Raw genomic sequence first — 10,290 nt, 5'->3', positions numbered from 1 at the left:
GAAAAGGAAACCTTACACATGATAAAATAGTACCAAAATTTAGTATGACTTTGTAATACAGTCTGTAGTACCACATACTTTTTAAGGCACCAATTTTATTACTTCTAGGTTAAAGAGATTAGTAAGGTATTTTAAAAGGAAGTTCAACAGAAAAAAAGAAAATGTGTTAATAAAAATAAAGTGTTCCTACCAGGCTATTTGCTTTGAAATGGTTGAATATGTTTGTGTGTGGATCCTTAATCTGTGTAGTATCACTCAAAATTTTTCATAGAGATAAAGATTATAATGGGGCCTCATTTCCACCCACTTCATTCTCTCTCTAATCGCCCTACATATGATTTTAAATTAACTGATGGATTATACTGGGATATTTTATTAATTTTTATTTTATTATATATATGTACATATATATATTTAAAGATTTATTTATTTATGCATACAGAACTGGGGTACAGGCCAGAGGTGCAGGGGCTATGAGAAGACTCATCAGAGACAAAGTGTGGAGCAGAACAGGTCAAATGATGAAGTACACTGCTTAGAGGAGCAGCAAGTGGGTCTGGAGAGATCAGCTGCATCATGTGGATCACCTCCGGGGGTGGGGATCCAACTCATGCTGAGGTGGCTTTAGCTTCTTAGTGCTTTGCTTTAACCTGCTGCAACACCAGGGAGGGCTCTTATTTTATATATATATTTTAAGATTTATTTATTTATTCGTACAGAACTGGGGTACAGGCCAGAGATGCAGAGGGTGAGAGGATTCACCAGAGACAGAGTGGGGAGCAGAACAGGCAGATTCACGAAGTACACTGCTGAGGGGAGCAGCAGGCAGGTCAGGAGAGGTCTGCCGCGCCATGTGGATCTCCTCCAGGGCAGACGGGAATCGAACTCATGTGGAAGCGGCTTATGTTTCCTAGTGCTGTGCTTTAACCCGCTGCGCCACCAGGGAGGGCCCTATTTTATATTTTTAAAGATTTATTTTGTTTATTTATGCATACAAGAGCTAGGGATGTAGTCCAGAGGTGCAGGGGATGGAGGTGGTGTGAGAGGATTCACCAGAGAAAGAAAAAACAGGCAAATTGACAGAAATAAACTGCTGAGGGGAGCAGTGGGCAAGCCAGGAGAGGTCTGCAGCCCTATGTGAGTCAGCTCCCTGGCTGGGGATAGAACTCGAAGTCATGCTGTATTGCATGTCAATAGTATCATAGTGCTGAGATTTAACCTTTTGTGCCACCAGGGAGACCCTGGAGTAATTTTAATTTTAACAAAGATGGAGCCTCAAAGGAGTAGTCTTTAACAAATTTCACATATATTTAATAATTGTTATTTAAATATTGCTCAGGTTAAAATTTTAATTGAACGTATTTCTATTGACATTTAAATATTTTCATTATAAGTTAAAAATTTTTCCAAAGGATATATTTTTGGTATATTTTAAATATTGACTTTTTGCAATAAATCTGTTACCTTACTCTTTTAAAAGTTCAAATGGAATCAAAATACCATAGCGATTTTTCACTGATTGTATTAGAGTAATGCATGCTGGATGTTAGTATAGCAAATTAATCCTCTAATTTCTGCACATTAATATAGCTTCTTTTTCATATACAGTTAATTGGAAGTCATTTTCGATACAACTTCCTACTTAATTGTGATCCACCATTTCTGAAAATTTGAGAAGCTTTGATCTTTTCATTCAAGCCATTGTATAGGAAAACAGAATGTTGAATCGAACATAGAAAGTTTTAATGAGCCACCTACATTATTTTGGCTATAATTTGGTCATTTGGTCAGATTAAACTACAAAAGTCTGGAACTGTTTAGTTATGGGCCCAGGGTAAAAAGGAATTGTGTTTTGTGAGCATAGAGCAGTGTCCACATATTTTGCTTTCTGATTACCAAGTATGCTTCCTTTACTCACACATGAAATATACTCCCTCCCTTCCCAAAATAGACAACCCAATCCTTCATTTGTCACTGAACTTACTCATTTCCAGTTTCAGGATCTCTAGTAGATTTCTCTCTATTGAAATCTGGATTTAGATTCCTCTGTTAACTGCCAGTATCTCTTCCCACCACAGACACCATTATCATCCATAGTCACATCTGACTATGGTTATTGCTTAATTTAGGATGATCTAAAAACTAGGTTATTTAGTTCAATGCAATCTCTATAGTATATGAAGTTATATTTGAATAAAATCAGTCACAATTTTGTTGAACATTAGCTAAGTAAAAGCATAGCTAATACTATCTTGGGGGAAGGATTCTTTAGATTTCTTATTTATTCACAGAGAACTGAGGTATAAACCAAAGGCGCAGAGGGTGGTGAGAGGCTTCACCAGAGACAGAGTGGGGAGCAGAACAAGCAGATCGACGAAGTACACTGCAAGGGGAGCAGCTGGTGGGCCAGGAGAGGTCTGCCATGCCTCGAGGATCACCAAAGGGCCCAGTAATCTAAACTGCACTGAGGTGGCCTGTGGCAGCTTGCAGTGCTGCGTCCCAACCCACTGAGCCACCAGGGAGGGCTCAGGGGAAGGATTTTATCTATAAGGCTTTACTTTTGTTGGATGACCCTGTTTACTTATAAAATGAGATAATTCAATTTTCATATTCTTCTGACTGTGTAACTGTTTTCCAGTCTCAGAGCAGTTGAGGAAGTGACTTATACCACATGATTACATAAAATAAGGTAAGAGACTCTTTTTCAGAAAATCAAACAAATTTAAAATATACAAAATATGGCCCTCCCTGGTGGCACAGTGGGTTAAAGCACAGCGCAAAGAAGCTTAAAACACTTCCACATGAGTTAGATCCCCGCCTGCCCCGGAGGTGACCACATGGCGTGGCAGACCTCTCCTCACCGGCCCGCTGCTCCCCTCAGCCATGTACTTCGTCGATCTGCCTGACTGCACCCCAGTCTCTGGTGAATCCTCTCACCCTCTGCATTTCTGGCCTGTACCCCAGTTCTGTATGAATAAATAAATAAATCTTTAAAAAATATATATACAAAATAATGCTTACACTATCATTACTATTTATATCAAACATAGTAGTATAGAATTATATATTATATTTATGTTAACATATACCTAGTGATTAAATATTAGTTCTATGAACTTCTATGATTTCTTCTTCTATTTTAGTCAGGTTTTCATGTGGTGTCCCGGCTATGTATGATACTGCGGTCAATCAACCTTGAAATGTGTTATCTTTTCCTCTGTATTTTTTTTTCTTCCATATCTTTTCCTTTGTGCCTTTTTTTTTTTAATCAGGCGATCTATTGAATATAACTATTTTACAAACAATAATTTTATATACTTGAGATTTTTGAATAAATGCTTAAAATTCTACTGATTTTTTCTAATTAAAAAGTTTTTGTTAATTTGAAATAACTGTATGTGTGTATGTATAAAATTACCTTGAATTTTGAAATTATACATAGTCATTTCTAACTGATAAGCAGATATTAAAGGAAAATATCTATACCTAGATTTGTAAGATTATTAGTTCATGATATTATCATCTTGTGAATTTGGGGAACTCACACAAAATAATAAAATCTTATGTAAAGATGCTTTTCTTCAACTCTTTGTTTCTGTTAACTCTAAAATTAATATAATATTCATTTCTTGCAGTAATAATTTGTTCAGAACTTTCTTATCTCATCTTCTGACAGCATCTATTGTCCAGCTAAATGTGTACTATTTTATTAATTGCACACAAAATAGTGAGTATACTTAGGGTTTTGAAGACTAGAGTGTTGGGGTTTTGTTTTCTTTGGGTTTTTTTTCTTTTTTGATAAATATACTTCTGGATTTTATAGTACATTTTAATTTAGTTTTGTTAATTTATTCATAAAATTTATAACATCAACTATTTTCACAATACAAAATATGAAATGTTTATTTATTTTGTCTATTGATAGAACCAAGCCACATTAAATAGAAACCAACTTTCTATTTTTTCAACTCCTATCCCAACAAAGGACTCTTTAACAGAATGGTATACACCACAATCAGTACATTTATTTCTCACAGCTGAAGGATATTGTAGGATAAAAAAAGTAAGCTTCTGAATTTCATGAATTCTTTATTCTACTTATAATATTTTTATTACTGTGTAGCTACACATGTTTACAAAATATAAAATTGATTATTGTTACCCATTCATCTTATTTCTAATTCTTTTTTTTAGGTGATGTTCACTTCAATTAGTTAACAAACTATAAATTAATTGTAGTACTCTTTGAAGCAAAAATTCTCTTGAAATAGAAAATACAAAAAAAAACCAAATCACAGTATCTTTTAAAAGTACAAATATTTATAATGGATCTTTACTCTAAAAAATTTGTTCTGGAGTAAACATTTCATCAATAATGCTATGTCAGTAAAGTTCAAAACTTTTTTTTGCTGTGGTATATGTGTGGGGTTTGTACACTCATCCTATCTTATCTTAACCAGTCTCTCCTTATTCTTAAAAACAGAACTTTAGGCATTATGTTAATAGAAAAACTTATTTCCCAGGCTTTCTGCAAATGGGGATGGCTAATGTGCGTTAAGACTTGTTCAAAGAACCTCTGGGTAAGTTATTATTGCTCTTCTATCAGAACAGAATAGGGGTTTATCGTTCAGCTTTTTACTACAATATTAAAACAATGTTGTTCTTTGAATTAAGGCCTTTAATAGTTTGATGTTCATAAACTATCTTTACTCATTTAGCTACTCTTTTCTAAGCCTTAAATATCTAACTCTTGAGTTTGGAACTATAAAACCTATCTGAATAGTTATTTACTTGATGAATTATGTGACTTTCAAGTGATTGTACAATAGAATCAGTAGATGCGGAGTAAATGGTCCCACACTGTGTTGATGGTTGCTGATCCAAAGACTACTTTGGGAACCACTCACTAGTTATGCATAACATCCTGAGATTCTGTGTATGGAGATAGTTTAATATAATTTTGATGGGTAAATGCGGTACCAGAAACTATTAATAGAAACTGGTAAGATTAAATGTGCTCCTTTTCTTTCACCAGCTTCGGTTTTCCAGAGTAAACGTGAGGGCTTGTGCATTTTTTTCTACTTTTCTGGATTCATCTTTCCTTTCTTTATCTTTGCGTAAATGGAGTTGATTAATGTTAGGCAAATTGTAACAACGACAGTCTTTTCAATTTTTCTTTCTTTATCCTTCATCTTTTGACCACCCACTCACGACCACCAGATCTTCCTTTTTGTCCGCCGAGTCGCTGAGAGTTTTTCCCGCCAACTCAGACGTCCCGCCTCCGGGCTGCCCGGGCGCGGCGTGATTGCGCACGCGCGCGTCACGGGTGTGCAGCCAGCGGCTCCAGCGGGCGAGCCATGGCGGAGGCGGAGGCGGAGACGGAGGCGGAGGCGGAATGTAATCTGTTGCGCTTGTTCCCGCTGCTTCTGCCCCAGAACAGGGCGAAAACAGTGTACGAAGGATTCATTTCGGCTCAGGTATCCAGCCAGCTATTGCTCTTTTGCTAGAAGCACCACACCCTTTTGCGCAGCGACTCTGCCCCTGAAAGTCCATCCCGGGAGGGGTTCGGAACCCCCACTTCCGGGCTTTGAGAGGCGCAGCGCGTCCCGGCTCCCCAGAGTTTGAGTACTGGCGGTGCTGGAGACCCCTCCTCACCGCCGCCCAGCGCTCGGGAAGGCCGAGTTGAGGGGAGGCGGGGAGACGGGCGCGCGCTTTTGAGTGTGTGCGGGGCGGTAGGCAGGGGCTGCCCCTGCGCCCAGTACTTTTACCCCCTCCTTGCTCACTTCTGTCCCACGTGTAAACTTTTTTTTTCTTTTTTTTTTAACTACTGTGATTCGAACACCCTTTCCCCCTTACCTCCACGAAGGTTGGTGCAGTGACATTCCTGCTAATTACGTTAGTTTTTAGAAAGAATATTTTGAAGGAAAGCCTCCTTTTGGTTCTCTGCCAAGTCCCTTGTAACTTGATCAAGTCCAGTCGTGATATAGTGTAGAAAATCTTAACATTTAATTACCTGTGATGATTCAAGTGGTCGCTCATGTTTATTACAATTAGTAACACGTGTGGGATTTGCAAGTACATGTCACTGGAGACCTCAATCTTTTAAGGTCGAAATTTTAAAAACAGTTGGGTAGCTCAGGCGTGGGAAGTGAAAAGGTGGTTACATGTCCATGATTGCAACAGACTACCTTAAAGTTAGGCTGTCTAGTTCCACTTGTAAATTTTTCCCCACCGCTGCAAACCAAGAGACCTTAGGCTGGGATTTTGAGTATAGACTTTTGTCAGCATTGTGCCCCTTTCACCATCAACATATATACTCGTTAAAGGTAGGGGCCAAATCTAGGAATCACCGTATATTTTGGGAGTTCCCTCAAAACACTGTTTTTCAAAAATATTGAATGACTTACTAAATTCACTTGCTAAATGAAACAAACGTACCCCTAAGCTCATTAGATGTGGAACTTATAATGCAGTGTGATTAAAGAACGATAATAGATGGTACATTTGAACTTCATTTACTTTCAGACCATCATAGAAAATAGGAGTTAAAATTCATTATTCTGGAATTTCCTCCTCCAATTGGATTTTGAATTACATAGTTGACAATGGTACATTTTCAGACAGTTTAGAAAAAGTGAAGAACTACTAATGTTACAAAATTACTTCACCCCCTCCTCCCTCTAGTTACTTATCTCATTTAAGTCACTTTACAAAGTAATGGATCATGTATTTGGTAAAACCTCTAGAAAAGTGAAGCCTTGCTGCAATTCTAATTTTGTACCTGCCTTAAACAGGGTTTTAAAATCGTTACCTAAGCACCTTAGTTTAGCTTGTTTGTTTGGTGGAGCTGATTTTTATCTAAAAATATTTGTCTTGTATATAATTTTAATTACAGAAGGCAAGATGATTTACAGATGATTATACTCCTTATCCAGAGTCACCATTTTACATTTGCCCTATTTGATTTATCATTCCAAATATGTACATGTAGTTGGTTGTATGCAGAGATTTTCTTGAATAGCCTGAGATTAAATTGCAGACGTAGTGCTCATTTGTCCTAAATCCTTAAGTGTATATTTCAGGAAAACAAGAACACACTGAAACTCAACTATTATACCATCATCAAAATCAGGAAATTTAATCATGATATAATACCATTTTTTAATCTGGAGTACATACTCAGATTTTGTTAATGGTGCAATCATGTGTTTTATACCTCCTCCCATCTGGTGTAAACTCTTAAATTTAGTTGTCATTTCTGTTTAATCTGAAATAGTTTTTAACAGGGTGGTCTCCAGAAAAAGGAGAGTTTCTAGGTTCAGCATCCCCAACCAAGGGAGGGTAGGGCTGGTCAGGGAAGAGAAGCAGGAGAGGAAACTGGGAAAGAACAGAGAGTGAGCCAGTAGGAAACCTGGAGGAGGAACGTGAAGCAGAGTCTTGAAGAAACTACACTTGTTTCTCTGCATTGGATAGGTTGAAACAGATGTAGGTGAGTGATTTGTGGGGAGGTTAACAATGGCAGCTTTTATCCTGATTTTTGATTTTGCTCTTTTCCTTCCAGACTTGTCTGGCTGTTTCTGACCCTTATGTATGGTTCCCGGCTGGAACATGCCTTAGACTTGTGGCAGGCTCTTGGGCTTCAGTGGCCCTGCTTTGAGCCAACCCAGTTTGGCTGGACATTTCCTCACGAGGGGATGGGTAACTTTGGGTGCTTGATTTGGAAACTATATTCTTCTCCTTTTCTTTGTTGCACACTAACTGTGTTAATTTTTTTTTCATTAAAGGCCTTAATATGTTTTGTCTTAATGCAGCAGGTAGCAGAACCTTAGAGCCAGCAGTTTTGGGGGTTTTGGGGTGCCTCTTTCCTTGCCTGTGTAACAAGCAGTTCCTTAGTCTTTTCTAAACTTGGTAGTTTAGAAGAGTACAAATTATTCGGTAAACCATCTCTCAGTTTGGGTGTGATGTTTCCTCATTATTAAGTTTTAGTTTATGCAATTTGGCAGGCATTCCACAGGGAAAAGAATGCTTTACAGGGCACATGGTCTGCTGCTCCCATTAAAGATGATACCTGTGATCACCTGTTTAAGGTGGCATTTGCTAGATTTTCCTCTTGTATATAATAAGTACTTTTGGGGAACTGCTGTGAGGCATCAAGCATTCATATACATGCTCACCAGTTTTAGAACCGTTGACTCTTCTTTGAGTAAACTGATACTGTGATAGTTGCCAAAGGATGCTTTTTTTCCCCTAACACACATCATTTCATTTGTGTGTGTTAATTGGCTTTTATTAGAAGGAGTAACTTTTCTGTAGAAGTATTTTTCTTATACATATTTGGTCTTTATACATAGTTCCTGGCTAATAGCTCCTTAATCTTTGTAGTTTTGTACAATTGTGGATGAAAGTCTTTCATTATGTTAATCAAGGTAACATTTGGAAAACACCTGGAGATGGGGGCTATTTTTTGCCACAGAATACAGCAATAGTGTGGAACTTTGAGTCTCACACTCTGATTTCCTGGGAGAGAGGAGCTGGAGGTTGAGTTTAGTTGCCAGTGGTGGGTTATTAATCTTAAATAAGCCTTGAGACCTTCTGAGAGCTTTGAGTTGGTGAACATAAGATTTGATTTGGGGGAAATGGCAGCCTGGAGAGGGGACCTCTGTAATTTTCCCCCATACTTTACCCTGTGCATCTCCTTTGGTTGACTGTTCCTGAGTTATGTACCCTTTGTATTAACTTGGTGATCTAGTTAGGAAACTTGTTTTGTGTGTGTGTTCTTTGTGCCAATCTAACAAATGAATTGAACCTGAGGGAGGGATCCTGGAAGTTCTGATTTGTAACTAATCAGTGGGAAGCACAATAACATGCTGTGAATTAGAGAGCATCTGAATTGGAGAGCAGTCTTGGGAGACTGAGCCTTTTACCTGTGAAATCTGTTGCTATCTACTGTAAATGGTATTTTTTGGTATGTATGTATGTATGTATGTATGTATGTATGTATGTATGTATGTATGTATAGATGTATGTATGTATAGATGTATGTGTGTATGTGTGTATATATGTATGTATGTGAGCTTCATTGAGTTGACTTCTCAGGTACTCTGCTAGTATATTCCAAGAAATTATTGTTGGTGTGGAAAAGTGTTCACACACCTATACTGCAAATGAGTCTTGGAACCCAACACAGTTTATTTGATGAATTAAAATGACTGTTTCCCTTATTTATTTTAGTGCATAAGTTGCCCCAGATTTGGACAGTGAGAGACCTTTTTATTAAATTTTTAAGGTGTATTTTTCTCTTACACTGTTTTAAAAATGCCCTATAGACATCAGTAGTGTTTTTTCATCATTTATTGAAGTTATTAAATTTTAATTTATAGTTTCTTTGTACCGAGTTGTTACTTAGTGGAAGGTTTAAAAGATTCATTTGTGGAACATTTTTTATTTTTACTTTTGTTATTCGTAATTTTATTGCATTGTGAGTAGAAACTATTGTTTGTAAAATATATTTTGTGTGTGTGTGTATTTCATATTCTATGTGTGATTAAAGAAGGATTTCTCCATTAGGAGGTTATTCCTTCCTTCTTGATTAAGCTTTGGTAGTTTGTGCCTTCAAGGAATTTGTTCATTTCACGCTTTTTTTTTTTACTATACTGGCTTAAAAGCTATTTCTAACATTTCTTTACTCTAAATGTTTTTAGACTCGGTAATCATGCTATATTATCATTTGCTGCATGACTACTACAAACCTTTAGTGACCTAAAAAAAACCAAAAAACCAAAAAACAAAACCAGCAATCATTTATTTCACCATTTCTAAGGTTCAGGAATTCAGAAGTGACTGATAGGTCATTGATGTGATTATAAGGTTACTCATAAGGAGAAAATGAGATCTTTTTTTTTATATACAAGAATTTTGTGCTACAGATTTTCCTTCCAGCACTGCTTTAGCTGTATCTCAAAAGATTCTGTTTTTTTTTAACCCCAGTTCAAAATACTTGTTAATTTTTTCCTGAACATTGGTTACTTAGAAGAGTGATATGTCTCTAAAAATTTGAAGATTTTCCAGATACCTTTTTGTTACAGGTTTATAAATTTGTCACAGAACATAATTTGTGTGATATAATTCTTTTTATTACAGATAATGACCTATCTTTGCAAATGTTCTGTACTTAATTGAAAAAGGACATGTAATGTTGTTGGGTGGAGTGTTCTAAAAAATGTCAGGTCATGTAGGTTCATGCTATTGAAATATTTTATATCCTTGCTGATTGTGTCTCTAGTTTATTAT

General features: G+C 36.8%; 1 protein-coding gene across 1 annotated transcript in view; it reads left to right on the top strand.

Annotated features, from left to right (window-relative positions):
- The first annotated feature begins 5,357 nt into the window (after positions 1-5,357).
- FANCL (Fanconi anemia, complementation group L) overlaps positions 5,358-10,290 on the top strand; it is a 65,211-nt gene continuing 60,278 nt past the window's right edge. The window contains exon 1 of the mRNA XM_004691340.2: positions 5,358-5,477. Coding sequence (XP_004691397.1) covers positions 5,358-5,477 — 120 coding nt within the window. The remainder of the gene's footprint in view (positions 5,478-10,290) is intronic.

The sequence above is a fragment of the Condylura cristata genome, unplaced genomic scaffold (assembly GCF_000260355.1).
Source record: "Condylura cristata isolate star-nosed mole 26May11 unplaced genomic scaffold, ConCri1.0 scaffold00031, whole genome shotgun sequence".
In the NCBI taxonomy this organism is placed as follows: domain Eukaryota; kingdom Metazoa; phylum Chordata; class Mammalia; order Eulipotyphla; family Talpidae; genus Condylura; species Condylura cristata.
The sequence above is the reverse complement of the archived record's forward strand: the minus strand, read 5'-3'. Positions and strand labels throughout refer to the sequence as shown.